Below are 16,792 nucleotides of genomic sequence, written 5' to 3' on the forward strand. Positions count from 1 at the left end.
TCTCACACTGGTTTTAATTTGCATATCTGTACTCAATAATGAGATAAAATCTGTTTGATATTTATTAGCTATGATCAGTTATGATTCTGTGAAAGGGCTCTACTATGTGTTTAGATTTTTCATTACTATAACTTTAGTATAATTTTTTACTGAATTTAATTCTGTCACTTTTGGATATTAATATAGTTATGCTTGTGACCTTTCTAATGCTTTATAAATATTTATAAATTTGTGCTTTATTTGATTAGAATATTTTTATTTATAGTATCCATCATATTGACTTTTTAAAAATATAAATTCATTACTTAACTATTTTTATCATATTTTTATTATTTAAACCACTTTAAATTAAATATATTTTGTCCATATTCTACCTCTTTCCCAAGTCCTTTCAGATCTTTTACCCATTCCTACCACCCAACTTTAAGTTCTTCTAAAAAAAAAAAAAAACCAAGCAAAACCCTAATATAATATCAAGACTCTATTTAAGAAATTGTTCCTTTTTTCAAGACTAGAACTATATCAATTATTGATCTAATACTGGTAGTATACTTGTTAATGATTATTCATTTCCCACATCCTTCCAGATGGTCTCCATAATCCTATACTTCTTACTTTAAGTTCTTTCTCAAAAGAAAAACACAAATAAAAACCTATTAAAATGACACCTCACTTAAGAAATCTTTCCTTACTTCAAGACTAGAAATATGTTTAATGCTGTTAATATACCTATTAGTTATTATGCATAATAGTATGAGAGAATTTAAAATTTATTATTAATTAATTAATATGAAAAATACTGTTCCCCCTCCCATTTCCCCCATCACAGAGTTCCTTCCCATCCCTTTTCCCCTTCTCCTTTGAGAGGGTGGCCTCATTGGGTATCCCACAACTCTGGTTCATCAAGACCCTATATGGTTAGGCACATCTTCTACTACAGGCAGAAAAGGCCACACAATATATCAGTGGTTTGGTTCAGCATGTGTATGCTCTTTGGTTGGTGTCTTAGTCTCTGAGAGCTTCCAAGGGTCTAGGTTAGTTGGTTATATTAGTCTTTCCATGGAGTATCTATCTCCTTCAGGACCTTCAATCCTTTCCACAACTCTTCTGTAAAAGTCCCTGACATCCTTTCAATTGTTAGCTGGGGATATCTGCATCTGCTTCAGTCAGCTGGTTGGCAGAGCCTCTCAGAGAACAATTATACTAGGCTCCTCTCTGCAAGCATAAAAGAATATCATTAATAGTGTTGGTATTGGTGCTTGCCAATGATGTATGTCTTAAGTTGAGCAAGTTATTGGTTGACTATTCCTCTAGTCTCTGCTCCATCTTTGTCTCTGCTTTGCTTTCAGATAGGACAAATTTTGGGTGAAAAGTGTTGTGGGTTGATTGGTATCCTTATCCCTCACTGGTGTCCTGTGAGGCTACAGGAGGTAGCCTCTTCTAGTTTTATGTCCTCATTCTCTCACCAAATTCCCTTCTTCTCTCTGCCTCCTATGACTATGTTATTCCCCCCATCTAATTGAGACTCAAACATCCTCAATTGAGTGAGTCTTCCTTCTTTTTAACTTCTTTGAGTCTGTGGGTTGTATCACAGGTATACTGTAATTCCTGGCTAATATCCAGTTATCAGCGAGTGCATGCCATGCATGTCCTCTTGGATCTGGGTTATCTCACTCAAGATGTTTTTTTTTCTAGTACCATCCACTTCCCTGCAAAATTTATGATGTCCTTGTTTTTAATAGCTGAATAGTACTCCATTGTGTAAATGAACCACATTTTCTTTATCCAGAAACTGGGTTGTTTCCAGTTTCTGGTTATTATGAATAAAACAAGTATAAAAATAGTGGAACGTGAATCCTTGTGGAGTGTCTTCTGGGTATGCAGCCAGTAGCTATATAATAAGGTTTCAAGTTAAAACTTTTTCCAGTTTTCTGAGAATCTGCCAGACTGATTTCCAGAGTGGATGTGCAAGTTTTCAATCCTACCAGTAATGGAGCTGTGCTTCCCTTTCTCCACATCCTCACCAGGATGTGTTGTTGCTTGAGTTTTTGATCTTAGCCATTCTGATTGTTTTAAGATATAAACAATCAGGGTCATTTTGATTTGCATTTCCCTATGGCTAAAGAAGTCAAACATTTATTTAAGTGCTTCTCATCCATTTGAAATTCCTCTGTGGAGAATTTTCTGTTCAGTGTTGTACCCTATTTTTAATTTAATTTTTTTTTTGGTTTGTAGGAGTCTCACTTCTTGAGTTCTTTGTATATTTTTGGATATTAGCTATCTGATAGTTGTAGAGCCAGCAAAAATCTTTGTCCAACTGGTAGGTGGTGATTTTGTCCTGTTGACATTTCCCTTTGCCTTAAAGGATCTTTTCAGTTTCATGAGGTCCCATTTATCAAATGGTGATCTTAGAGACTGAGACATTGATGTTCTGTTCATGAAATTGTCTCCTGTACAAATGCATTCAAGGTTATATGCCATTTTCTCTTCTATGAGATTTAATGTATCCAGTTTTATGTTAAGGTCTTTGATCCACTTCAACTTTAGTTTTATGCACAGTAATAAATATACATATACTTGTATTTTGCTACATGCAGACATCAACTTAGACCAGCACTATTTCTTGAAGATGCTTTCTTTTTTCCAATGTATAATTTTGGCTTCTTTGTCAAAAATCAAGTGTCCATAGGTGTTTGGGTTTATTTCTGGGTCTTCCATTCAATTTCATTGATCAACTTGTTTGTTTCTATGCGGATACAATGCAGTTGTTATAACTAGTGCTTTATACTATAGCTGGAAATCAGTTGTGATGATGCCTCCAGAAGTTCTCTTATCATTTAGGGTTAGTTTAGCTATCCTGGGTTTTTTGCTTTTCTATATAAACTTGAGAAATCCTCTTCCAAGGTTTTTAAAGTATTGTGCTGGAATTTTGATGGGAATTCCATTGAAACTGTAGATTTTGCTTTTGGTTAAGATGGCCATTTTCACTATGTTAATCCTACTGATCCATGAACATGGGATGTTAATCCTACTGATCCATGAACATGGGATCTCTTTCTGTCTTCTGATACCTTCTTCAATTTTCATCTTCAGGGACTTGAATGTCTTTTCATAATGAACTTTCACCTGCTTGGTTGGAATTACAACAAGGAATTTTATATTATTTATTATGACGGGTATTTTTCCCTGATTTCTTTCTCAGCCCATTTATCATTTGTGTAAAGGAGGGCTACTGATTTCTTTGAATTAATATTATAACCTGCCACTTTGCTGAAGTTGTTTATCAGCTATAGATATTTTCTGGTAGAATTTTTGGGGTTGCATATATATATATATATATATATATTATCATATCCATAAATAGTGATACCTTGACTTCTTTCTTTCTAATTTGTAACCACTTGATCTTTTTTGTTGTTTTATAGCTCTAGCTAAAATTTCAATCACTATATTGAATAAATAGGGAGAGAGCAGGCAGTCTTGTCTTGTCATAATTTAGTGGGATGGCTTTATGTTTCTCTACATTTAATTTCATACTTGGTATTGACTTATTGTATTTTGCTTTTATTATGTTTAGGTATGTGCTTTGTATTCCTGAAAAGTTTGTATGTGCTTTGTATTCCTAAAGTTGTTTATCAGCTATAGATATTTTCTGGTAGAATTTTTGGGGTTGCTTATATATATTATCATATAATCCATAAACAGTGATACTGTCTAAGACTTTTAACATGAAGTGGAGTAGGATTTTGTTGAAGGATTTTCCGCATCTAGTGAGATGATGATGATGAGATTTTTTTTGTTTTAATTTATTTATATAGTGGGTTATGCTGGTAGATTTTCATGTATTAAACCATTCTTGTATTCCTGGGATAAACCTACTTGATTATGGTAAATGTATTTTTCATGTGTTCTTGGATTTGTCTTGAAAGAATTTTATTGAGTATCTTGACAATGATGGCCATGAAATTTTCTTTGTTGAGTCTGTGTGGTTTAGGTATCAGGGTGACTGTGACCTCATAGAATTCATTAGCTAGGGTTCCTTCTGTTTTTATTTTGTGGAATAGTTTGAGGAGTATTGGTATTAGCTATTCTTTGAATGTCTGGTAAGATTCTGCACCAAAACTGTCTGACCTTAGGCTTGTTTTGTTGGGAGATTTTTACACAAATGTTTTTATTCCTTCCGGGGTTATAAGACTGCATAGATAGTTTACTGGATCTTGATTTGATTTTGTTAAGGTTCATCTGTCTAGAAAATCATCCATTTTATTTAGATTTTCCATTTTTGTCTAGTACCTCAGACTTTTGAAATAAGACTTGATGATTTTTTGAATTTTCTCAGTTTCTGTTATAATGTTTCTCTGTTCATTTCTAGTTTTGTTAACTTGGATATTGCCTTTGTGCCTTTTAGGTATTTTTAGCTAGAAATTTGTCTATCTTCTTGATTTTCTCAAAGATCCAACTCTTGGTTTTGTTGATTCTTTTTAATGTTCTCTTTGTTTCTAATTGATTGATTTCAGCCCTGAGTTTGACTGTTTCCTGCCATCTACTCTTCTTGAGTATGTTTGCTTCTTTTTGTTTTAGAGTTTTCAGGTGTGCTGTTAAATTGCTAGTAGGAGACTTCTCCAATTTCTTTATGAAGGCACTTAATGCTTTCAATTTTCCTTTTAGCACTGCTTTTATCATGTTCCATAAACTTGGGAATGTTGTGTCTTTATTTTCCTTGAATTCTAGAAAGTCTTTAATTACTTTATTTCTTTTCTGACCAAGTTATCATTGAATAGATAGTTGTTCAGTTTCCATGACTATGTGGGCTTTCTGTTGTTTCTGTTGTTAAAGTCTAGCCTTATTCTATGGTGATATGATAAGATGCCAGGGTTTATTTCAATCTTCTTTTGTTTTTTTGAGGCTTATGTTGTTCTTAAATATATGGTCAATTTTGGATAAGGTTTTATGAGGTGCTAAGAGGTATATTCTTTTGTTTTGGGGTGAAAGTTTCTGCAGATATCAGTCACATCCATTTGAATTATAACCTCTGTTAATTTAATGATTTCAGTGTTTACTTTCTCTTTTAATGTCCTGTTCATTGGTGAGAGTGGAGTGCTGAAGTCCCCCATTATTATTGTAGAGGGTTCAATGTGTCATTTGAGGTTTAGTAATTTTTGTTAATGAATGTAGGTACTACTACATTTGGGACATAGATGTTCGGACCTGAAATACCTTCTTGGTGGATTTTTTTCTTTCATGAGTATGAAGTGTCCTTCCTCATCTCTTTTGATTACATTTGGTCTGTAGTATATTTTATTAGATATTAGAATGGCTACTCCAGTTTGTTTCTTCAGTCCATTTGCTTGGAAAACCTTTTTCCAACCTGTTAATCTGAGGCAGTGTTTGTTTTGTTGCTGACGTACGGTTTTTGTATGTAGTAGATTAATGGACACCATTTAAGCATTCAATCTGTTAGTCTGTGTGATTTTTTTTTAGATGTTTTATTTACACTTCAGATGCCATCCACTTTCCCCATTCCCCCCCCCCTTAGAAAACCCCTATCCCATGCCCCCTTTTCCTTTTTGCATTTATACATTTTTTTAAAAATAATGTTAATCTTAAGCATTATAAGTTTGGAATTGTTCAATCAGAGGTGTAACCCACTGACCAACCTAGATATAACAACTATCTTTGACTGGTGGAGATACATGAATATCTGCCTCCCTGTCTCCCCCCTCCTTCTCTCTTTCATCACCTAGCTTCTCCTCTCCTCCTTCTCCTCTTCTTACTCCTTTTCTTGCTCTCAGTACTCCTCCTACCTTAGGTCTTCCTACACATCACCCTTCCTGTTAAAATGAAACTTTTCTCTCAAAATACAATTAGAGCATAATTATGCCAATTTGTACCAGTGAGGTACAAGATAGTCCTAATACTCCATCCATCCTTTTGTTGACTAACCAGCACCTCTGTCATTTATCCTAACTAAAACATTTAGTTCTGAACCTGGCTTTAGGATGAATGTCAGCTGATGACCATCCACTCAAATCTTTTCTCTTATGGTAAATAGCTGTAAGTTTTCAACCCCATCAGAAATCCAGAATGACTGAGTTAACTATAATTGTGGGAAGCACAAAGCATAGCTTCTAAAACTTAGCCAATTTATAGAGACCTCTGAACACCTGAAAAGCCCCTATACTACCGAACATTGGAGCATCAAATCTTCAGCCTTCTGGCCCAGAATCATCTGACAGACCTTGGTGATGCAGGATTATTAAGGACTGATTACTCTGTCTAGGCAGATATAATCACTCGACTATTCTGCATGTGTGTCCTTTTCTGGACAGTAATTTGTCTGTAGATGGAGAGAGGCAATTCTTGCCTAGTGGCTGTTACCACACAACGGGAGTAACTCCAAGGATGCTCAATTTCTTCTTAGAATTCAATGTAGGAAGCTGTCCGGAGCAGACAGGTCTCTAATCAATATGAACATTAATATATAAATATTTGTAGCATCAGTTCTATGGACTTCTGATGTTTTGAAAACCAACTATCCATGTAAGGTAACCTGGACTGTTGTCTGTTCACTCCTCTCAGCTATTTCTAAATAAAATATGGGAAACACCCTAACAATTAACTCAAAAATATGAATTTGCTATAGTCCCTTAACTCATAGGTTAAGCATCCCAAATCAGTTAAAAAGGTTAAAAAAGGGTTGGGTCTAGGCATTGTATTCCTAAATGTGTTATACAGGCACAATGCCCATAAGCGTATCAATATTCATCTCATTTTTATATTAATAAGAGGCTTGTACCAATGAAAACCTTAAATTTGAGATCAAAGTAAATTTTGTACCATTTAAGAAATTATAACTTCATCTTGATAATAATTATACAGATTTCTACCAATAGGTTATGGCTATGCAATAAGTCCTAGCTAATCCCCCCTGTTCCAACAAAACCACTACTTGTCCCTAGAAAGACAGACCATTATTAACCACATTAGTCCCCAAGCTCAGGGAATAGGGGCGCTGACTCTTCTTTAACTTCTTCATGCTGATTAAGGGCGTTGAGATTTTAGAAGAGGGGTTGGGGGGAAGAGTAAGTTGATAAGCCTCTAATGCTGTGTCTTCACTGAATCCAGATTGAATTCCAGGACATCAGAGGTTTGGGCAGGTCTGCTCAGTATGCTTGATGAGTAGATACACCAAGGCTGTGTATTCTGCAATATACAATTCTCAGAACAAGTTTTAGTATCAAGAAAAAAAAAAATTTCCACCCCCAGGGTGCTGACATTTTTTTTTAAAGATGTTGGTTCTGAAGACTTTTTTTCCCCACTTGTTAAAATTGGTTGTAGTATTTACATTTCAGATTTTATCCTGTTAGCCTACTTCCTCCCACCACCCAGAAACCTCCTATCCCATCCCCCTCCTCATGCTTCTATGAGGCAGTGACTGCACCTAACCCCCCTCACTATCCTCTCCCCACTCTCACATTATTCCCCCCCCCACTGTGTGTTCATTTTTTTTTTATGGGACCAAGAAACTCCTCTCCCACCTATATCTGACAAGGCCATCCTCCCCTACATATACCTCTGGAGTCTTGGGTCCCTCCCTATGTGTCCATGTTTTGTTTCCCTATTTGCTCCCTTGAGCATTTTTGTTTCTCGTTCTAAGTAGAACTGAGGCATCCCCTCTTGGTCTTCCTTCTTCATGAGCTTCATGTGGTCTGTGGGTTGAGTCTTCGATAATCCAAGCTTTTGGACTAACATCCATGGAGATATGTTTGTGTAACTATCTTCTTTTGGGGTTTTTGGAAGATTACTTTCTTGCTTTTTCTAGGTTGTAGTTTCCCTCCTTGTGTTGGAGTTTTCCACCAATTATTCTTTGGAGTGCTGGATTTGTGTTGAGATACTGTGTAAATTTGGATTTGTCATGGAATATTTTGGTTTCTCCATCAATAATGATTGACAGTTTTGCTGGGTATAGTAGTCTGGGCTGGCATTTGTGTTCTCTTAGGGTCTGTATGATATCGGTCCAGGATCTTCTGGCTTTTATGGTCTCTGGTGAGAAGTCTGGTGTAATTCTTATAGGTCTGCCTTTATACGTTACTTTGCCTTTTTCCCTTACTGCTTTTAGTATTTTTTCTTTGTTTTGTACATTTGATGTTTTGACTATTATATGGCGGGAAGTATTTCTTTTCTGGTCTAAACTATTTGGAGTTCTGTAAGCTTCTTGTATATTTATGGACATCTCTTTCTTTAGGTTAGGGAAGTTTTCCTCTATAATTTTGTTGAGGATATTTACTGGTTCTTTTAGTTGGGAGTCTTCCCCCTCATCTATACCTATTATCCTTAGGTTTGGCCTTCTCATTGTGTCTTGGATTTCTTGTATATTTTGGGTTAGTAGCTTTTTGTATTTTGCATTTTCTTTGACAGTTGTGTCAATGTTTTCCATGGTATCTTCTGCACATGAGATTCTCTCTTCCATCTCTTGTATTCTGTTGGTGATACTTGTGTCTATGACTCCTGATCTTTTTTTTAGGTTTTCTATCTCTAGGGTATTGTCCCTTTGTGATTTCTTTATTGTTTCTACTTCCATTTTTAGATCCTGCATGGTTCTGTTTAATTCCTTTTCCCGTTTGGTTGCATTTTCTTGCAATTCCTTAAGGGATTTTTGTGTTTCCTCTTTAAGGGTTTCTATCTGTCTACCAGTGCTCTCCTTAAGTTCTTTGAGAGCGTTATTTATGTCTTTCTTAAAGCCTTCTATCATCATCATGAGAAGTGATTTTAATTCTGATTCCTGCTTTTCTGGTGTGATGCGGTGTTCAGGGCTTGCTCTGATGAGGGAGCTGGGTTCTGATGATGCCATGTAACTTTGGTTTCTGTTGCTTATGTTCTTGCTCTTGCCTTTTGCCATCTGGTTAACTCTAGTGCTGCCTGTACTTGCTGTCTCTGACTGAAGCCTGTCTTTCTAGTTATCTAGCTTGTGTCTGATCTCCTAGGGGTCCAGATGTCTCTGTGATCTTTTCCAGCTGTACTGATTATAGTTGTACCTCTAGGATGCCTCAGGATATGGTGCCTCCAAGGTAGTAGTCCAGCTAGGTGTCTGCTGTTCTGGGTGCAGTGTCTCCTCTAGAATATCTCAGGATATGTTGTCTGAAGCTCTGAGTTCATTTGTTCCTCTGTGGCTCTGGATTGAGTGGACCTTCCAGTATGTCTCAGGTGGAATCCGGGGTCGACACAACGGCAGACCTGGCAGAGGTCTGATCCAGGCCTCAGATCTGGGAATTAGTTTCTAAGACACTGTCCAAGTTAGAGCGCCTGGGATCCCTGCTTCCTCTGGGTTCTTGGAGGTTGGGGACAGAGCTGCCACCCAAGATCTGCTCAGTGCTCTGGCCCAGACTGGAAGGACAGTCTGTGTGATTTTATTGATGAATTGAGTCCATTAATGTTAAGAGATACTGAAGATGAATAATTTTTAGTTCCTGTCATTTTGTTGGTGGTGCTGATACTGAGTGTGTGTGTATGTGTGTGTGTGTGTGTTTCTGTTATTTTGGTTTTGGTGTAAGATGATTAATTTCTTGTGTTTTCTTGGATGTAGTTACCTTCATTGTGTTGTAATTTTACTTCTAGTATACTCTACAGGGCTGGATTAGTAGAAAGATATTTTTTAAAGTTGGTTTTGTCATGAAATGTCTTGATTTCTTCATCTATGGTGATTGGAAGTTTCAGTGGGTTTAGTAGTTTGTGTTGGTATCTGTGGTCTCTTAGGACCTGCAAGATACAATTCTCTGGCTTTTATAGTCTCTGTTGGGAGTTCATGTAAAGTTCTTATAGGTATGCCTTTATATGTTACTTGGTCCTTTTCCTTTGTAACTTTTAATATTCCTTCTTTGTTCTGTGCATTTAGTGTTTTCATTTTATTATGTTACAAGTGTATTTTCTATTCTGGTCCAATTTATTTGATGTTCTGTAAGCCTCTTGTATGTTTATAACCATTTCCTTCTTTAGGTTAGGGAATTTTTTGATCTATGATTTTGTTGAAGATATTTTTAGCCCTTTAGACTGGAAATCTTTATCTTCTTTTAGTCCATTGTTCTTAGGTTTGGTCTTTTCTTAGTGTCCAAAATTGTGGGGAGCCAACAGAAGGCGGCTATCATTCTTGCAGCCATCTTGAGCCATATACCCTGACAAGAGACTTGTTTACAACAGCCTACATCAGCTGAGCACACTCTGATAACATCTTATTTTAGATACCCAGGATTTCCCCTTGGGTGTATGAGACTTAAAGGTGTGTGATTTAAAGGTGTGACTTAAAGGTGTGATTTAGAGACAAGACTTGACTTAAAGGCCTGACTTATGGGCATGACTTAAGAAGTGAGACTTGTAAAAGGTGAGAGGCAGACAGAAGAAGGTAACTTGAAACTGGGAAAGAGACTAGCAACTTAGACCTAGGATAAGACCTTGAGACTTATTACAGCTAGAACTGGGGATAAGGACTTGAGCTTTGTTACAGCTGGAACAGGGATTAGGACCTGAGACTTGGTACTAGGAACTAGGGACTTGGAACTTGGGACTTGGAACTAGGAACTTGGAGAGAAGAAGAGAGACTTGAGAATAAATGGGACTGAATCACACTCTGTCTGGTCTCCATTCTTCATGTTCATCCTCACACTCTCTCTTGCTGAACCCTGACCCACGAACTGGAGCAGCTTGGGGCAGTGCAGGCTCTAACAATTTAGCCCCCAAGGCTTTTGGCAGTGCGGGTTCCAACATTGATATAGCAGTCCTCAACACCACATTTCCTGAAAGTTTTGTGTTATAAACTTTTTACTGTTTCATCTTCATGACATAAGATTTAAATTCTTGCTCTTCAGATGCCTTAGGGCATCCAGGCCTTGCAGTAGTAGGAGAGCTCCCTTCTGGTGGTGTCATATTGTACTAGCATCTGTTGATTGTGTTCTTGTAATTTTGGGCATTTTCTTTGACCACTGTATCATTTTCTTCTATGGTATCTTCTACACCTGAGAAGATACTCTTTTATCTCATATTCTGTTGGTGGTTCTTAAGTGTGTAATTCCTCTTTGATTTCCTAGGTGTTCCATCTCCATGGTTGCCTTCATTAGTACTTTCTTTTTTGGTACTATTTCCATTTTTTAGGTCTTGGGCTGCTTTATTCATTTCTGTCACCTGTTTGATTATATTTCTTTGTATTTCTTTATGGGATTTATTTGTTTCTATCTGTTTGATTATGTTTTCCTGTGTTTCTTTAAGATATTTATTTATAACCTCTTTAAAGGCCTCCATGACCTTCATGAGATGTGATTTAAGGTCAAAACCTTGCTTTTCAGGTGTGTTGTAGCATCCAGGGCTTGCTGGGTTCTGATGATTCCTATTGCGTTGGCTTCTGTTGATTATGTTCTTGCACTTGTCTTTCAATATCTGGTTGTTTCTGGTGTGGGCTGGCCTGATAGTCTCTCTGAAAGTAGTAAGCCTCTGGTTGTCCCAGAATGCTGCAGGTTTCCCTGTATGTAGGCAGCACTCTGGAGTGGTATGTGTGTTGCTGATCCATGATTGCAGGTGGAAGTCTTGGCAGGAAAGAAGATGGGGCTCTCAAGAATTTTCTTTCTATATGTGGGTACAGTTGATGCTTGTACCAAGATAATACTTCATTTTAAAATATTTTCTACTTATTTCCAGTGCTGCCCCCACTATATATCAAATATCTCAGATAACTCAATCAATGTCATTTGGTGTAACCTTAAAAAAATGTGCTCACTGTGTTTACCAACTTTACAAATAATATAATTTCTAGAAAGCTGACTTGTTTTCTTGTCCATGTATGTAATACTATGTAAATAAAAACATTCATGTTTTATAGTATAAAACAAGTTCATAACTAATAAAATTTTCATAACTATTACCTGGATGAATATAAAGATTTTTTTAGAAAATGAATTATATAATTGTTCAGAATTTATTAGAATAACTAAGAACTACTAAAGTAACTTTGTGTTTTTTTCTGCAGACTCTTTATATTTACAGAAATCCTAAAGATATTTTGATCTCATATTTTCATTTTTCAAATTGGGTGGTTGCCTTTGAAGCTACAGATACCATAGACCATTATCTGGAAAAATTTCTAGATGGAAAAGGTAACAACATTTATTCCTCTCACTAATTTAAAAGGGAGAGGTAACACTTAAACTATCTCAATATAAGGAACATTTAGCAAAGAGATGATGGGGGCAGTTGAATGCATATATGTAGTAATAGTCATTTTGATCAATCTAACCTAATGCAGAACAGTTTTTCAGCCATTGGTAGGACCATGTGACAGTTGTTAACTTTACAATGATGTGTTATTTAGGTGGTATTTTGTAAGACCTTAAGATGTTTACAAATGCTTTATTAATTTTCCTCTAGCTTATGGCATAGGAAGAGCTATACAGCTACAGTTGAGAGTGAATGTGTGCTCTGCATGGCATACACTTGGAAGAATACTGAGTTTTTCATTTTACCTTTAACTGCAAATCAACAATAAGTTAATCTGGCAGCTGTATTTCTTAACAAGCTATTTCCCCAATAACCTCACAGAAAGACTAAGATTTATTAAAATTGCCTTGAGAAAAATCCCAAGCAATTATTACTCCATTCTAAAACTCCAAGTTAGTCAGGTTTCCTCCCAGACTATATTCCCATCTTACTTGAAATTTATCATCCTTTTTTGATTCCATTGGCTTCTCCACATGTTTCCTCCACTTCCCTTGTATCTCCTTCCTCCTTCCCTCTTTCTGTTTCTAACCTTCTTAGAATCAGAAGTCCTACCTATTCTGTTTCTGAAGCTTTGTATTGGCTAAGTAGATTTTATTAGCAAGGCAGAGGATGAAAGACAAGGAAAGTTCATGCACATTTGATTAGGAGAGTCTAAGAATTAACATAACAAAGCCATATTTAACTAACACAAGAGTAAACTTTACACCATATTTGAAAATATTGTGCCTACACAAATAATTTTTTAAAGTAGTCATATAGACATTCAATTATATGATTTTTATTTCCTGACAGTCTAAACAAGAAAAGAAAAAAATCGAGTTTTGTGTTCAGTATGCGTAATGCCTTCACTTTGGTAATCAGTAACTTGCCCTTCAGTTTTAGGAAGCCGTTGGTTTGATCACATTAGAGGCTGGTATGAGCACAGACATGACTTCAATATAATGTTCCTGAGCTATGAAGATTTGAAAAAGGTAAGATGAGAAAGTTGTGTCAAAATTAGTTCTCATCTTTGAGTTTAAACCACCCACTACCAGGTATCCTCATACCTTGCTGCTCTTGGTCTTCCTATTCGAGGAGGTTCCTGACACCCAGGTCCTCGTTTATTGGCTGTTGTGTTTCTGAGCTCTCTTCTCTCTGTAGTCATCCCTTGGGATTACTATTAGTGTAGCTACCTGTGTCAATAAAGACAATCTCACATATTGAGGGTAGACTCGCCTTTTTAAGAAATTGTCAACCTTCATTTGTATTAGTAGATTTGTTGTGGTATTTCTATCTATGAACATAGCATGAATTAGCAATCACTCTCTCACACTCTCACCCTTTATTTGCTCAGGACTCTTTGTAGTCCCTAGTAATCATAGTTCAACATTAAAATGACAAGTTTTTGTTTGATGGTTTTTTTGGTTTTTGTTTTTCTACATGGGAGAGAGATGTGGCAACTATTTCTCTGCATTGGCTGGTTTCACTTAATCTGGTGTTTTAAGCTTCCTCTGCTTTCATCAGTGGGTTTTTATATGTTTCTATATATATATATATATATATATATATATATATATATATATATATATTCTTTTTCTGTCCACTTGTCTATTGCACTGCATCTCCTCCTTCCCTCATCTTGGTGTCTTCAAACCCTCGATTGTTTTGCCATCATGCTTCACTTCAAAGGAAAAATTTTTTAACCTTCTTTTCTTAAGCTTATTTTCAACCAATTTCTTAGGTTGGAATACCCAAACACTATTCTTTACACAATCACATTTTCTCATTTCTTGTTCTTCTCCTCCCCAGTCCTTAAACCATCATTTTCCTCTAGCTAGTTCCAATTTGTTCTCCAGTTAGTCCTGCCACCCCTGCTTGCTTTCTTACTATGTGTGTTCAACAAACACCTTTATTCCTCACTTTTCATAATCCCTTCACATTAGCTCCTGTCTATTTTGTGATCAAACATGCATAGAAATGCATACACATGTATATAATTTTGTGTCTGGTTTCTACATTTAAAAAAAACTTGGAATGTTTTTCTTTCTGAGTCTATCTTATTTCAGCTAACATATTGTTATGCAGTTCTATCCATTTTCACATAAGTGTCCTGTTGTAATTTATCTTATGGCTGTATAAAATTCCATTGTGTACCGCATATTTCTCTATTCAATCAACTATTACTTGACTTTGTGTCTTTTTTGGCTACCATGAAAATTAAAGCTATAAAAAATGACACATGGTGTTAGTGAGTGGGCTCAGATGGTAAATGCAATTTTCTTTGTTTTTTTTTTGTTTTCTTTTTTATTTGTCTTTTATTTATTTATTTTTTATTAGATATTTTATTTACACTTCAGATGCCATCCCCTTTCCCCATCCCCCCCCTTAGAAAACCCCTATCCCATGCCCCCCTTTTCCTTTTTGCATTTATACATTTTTTAAAAATAATGTTAATCATAAGCGTTATAAGTTTGGAATTGTTCAATCAGAGGTGTAACCCACTGACCAACCTAGATATAACAACTAACTTTGCTGGTGGAGATACATGAATATCTGCCTCCCTGTCTCCCCCCTCTTTCTCTCTTTCATCACCTAGCTTCTCCTCTCCTTCTTCTTCTCCTCTTCTTACTCCTTTTCTTCCTCTCAGTACTCATCCTACCTTAGCTCCTCCTACACATCACCCTTCCTGTTAAAATGAAACTTTTCTCTCAAAATACAATTAGAGCATAATTATGCCAATTTGTACCAGTGAGGTACAAGATAGTCCTAATACCCAGTGCATCCTTTTGTTGACTAACCAGCACCTCTGTCATCTATCCTAACTAAAACATTTAGTTCTGAACCTGGCTTTAGGATGAATGTCAGCTGACGACCATCCACTCAAATCTTTTCTTTTAAGGTAAATAGCTATAAGTTTTCAACCCCATCAGAAATCCAGAATGACTGAGTTAACTATAATTGTGGGAAGCACAAAGCATAGCTTCTAAAACTTAGCCAATTTATAGAGACCTCTGAACACCTGGACACTCGCTCTACTTCAAAATGTTGAAGCATCTGTTCTTCTGCCTTCTGGCCCAGGATCATCTGACAGACCTTAGTGCTGCAGAATTATTAAGGGCTGATTACTCCGTCTAGGCAGATATAATCACTCGACTATTCTGAAAGTGTGTCCTTTTCTGGATAGTAATTTGTCTGTAGAAGGAAAGTGGCAATTCTTGCCTAGTGGCTGTCTCACCACAACTGGAGTAACTCCAAGGATGCTCAATTTCTTCTTAGAATTCAATGTAGGAAGCTGTCCAGAGCAGACAGGTCTCTAATGAAAATGAACATTAATACTGAAATGTTTGTCATGTCAATTCTAAGGATTTCGGATGTTTTGAAAACCAACTATCCATGTAAGGTAATCTGGACTGTTGCCTGTTAACTCCACTCAGCTATTTCTAAATAAAGCATAGAGAACATCCTTATAATAAACTCCAAGTCATGAATTTGCTATAGTCCCTTAACTCACAGGCTGACCATCTCAAATCAGTTTTAAAAAGTTAAAGAAGGACTGGGTCGAAGCCTTGTATTCCTAAATGTGTTACACTGGTACAATGCCTATGAGAGTAACAATATTCATCTCACTCTTATATCATTAAGAAGCTCATGCCAATGAAAACCTTAAAATTTTGTAATCAAAGTAAATTGGTGCCATTTAAGAATTTATATCTTCATCTTGATATTAATTATACAGATTTCTACTAATAGGTTATGGCTATGCAATTAACCCCTAGCTAATCCTCTCTATTCCCACAAAACCACTACTTTTCCCTAGAAAGACAGTCCAACATTTACCACCTTAGTCCCCAAGCCCAGGGAATAGGGGCGCTGACTCTTCATTAGCTTCTTCAAGCTGATTATGGGCGTTGAGATATTAGAAGAGGAGTAGGGGGAAGAGCAAATTGACAATCCTCTGATGCTGTGTCTTCGCTGTAAAGGCAATTTTCTGACAATTGGAGTTTGATCCTTGGGACCCACAAGTTTGAAGAAACTCACTATGAGACATTACCCTCTGACCTACATAGTTATGCATGTGTGTATTCAGACACAGATGTAACATGCATATACATGTTGTGCTGACTTAGAAAACACTATCACAAAGTTCACACAGTAGTTATATTTTAGGATTTAAAAAATGAAACCTTCATCTTGAATTCTATAGCAAATGCACCAGGTTATAATCTTATTAGCAGTGTATGGCATAATAACTGTACACATTTGAAAACATTTGTTTTCTTTTTTTAAAAAAATTATATATGTTTATTTGGTTACATATGGATGTAATAATAACAATTAAACAAAAAGAGGCCATGAGTTCAAAGGGGGAACTATGGAAGGGCTGACAGAAGGAAGAGTAAAAGGGAAAACAATATTATTATATTTTAAATAAAATAAGCTGTAATAAAATAAAATTTAAATATATTAATAATATATTTAAAATTTTTGCCTTGTTAAAAGCTTTGCAGATGTACAATTTTCATTCTACATAATGTGCCCTTTTTAAGTGTATAAG

General features: G+C 36.1%; 1 protein-coding gene across 1 annotated transcript in view; it reads left to right on the forward strand.

Annotated features, from left to right (window-relative positions):
* The window catches only part of LOC117724962 (amine sulfotransferase-like), a 66,916-nt gene that overhangs the window by 17,180 nt on the left and 32,944 nt on the right, over positions 1-16,792 (forward strand). Inside the window, exons 4-5 of the mRNA XM_034524965.2 lie at positions 12,011-12,137; positions 13,135-13,229. Coding sequence (XP_034380856.1) covers positions 12,011-12,137; positions 13,135-13,229 — 222 coding nt within the window. The remainder of the gene's footprint in view (positions 1-12,010; positions 12,138-13,134; positions 13,230-16,792) is intronic.

Source organism: Arvicanthis niloticus, chromosome 20, assembly GCF_011762505.2.
Source record: "Arvicanthis niloticus isolate mArvNil1 chromosome 20, mArvNil1.pat.X, whole genome shotgun sequence".
NCBI classification, from domain to species: Eukaryota; Metazoa; Chordata; class Mammalia; order Rodentia; family Muridae; genus Arvicanthis; species Arvicanthis niloticus.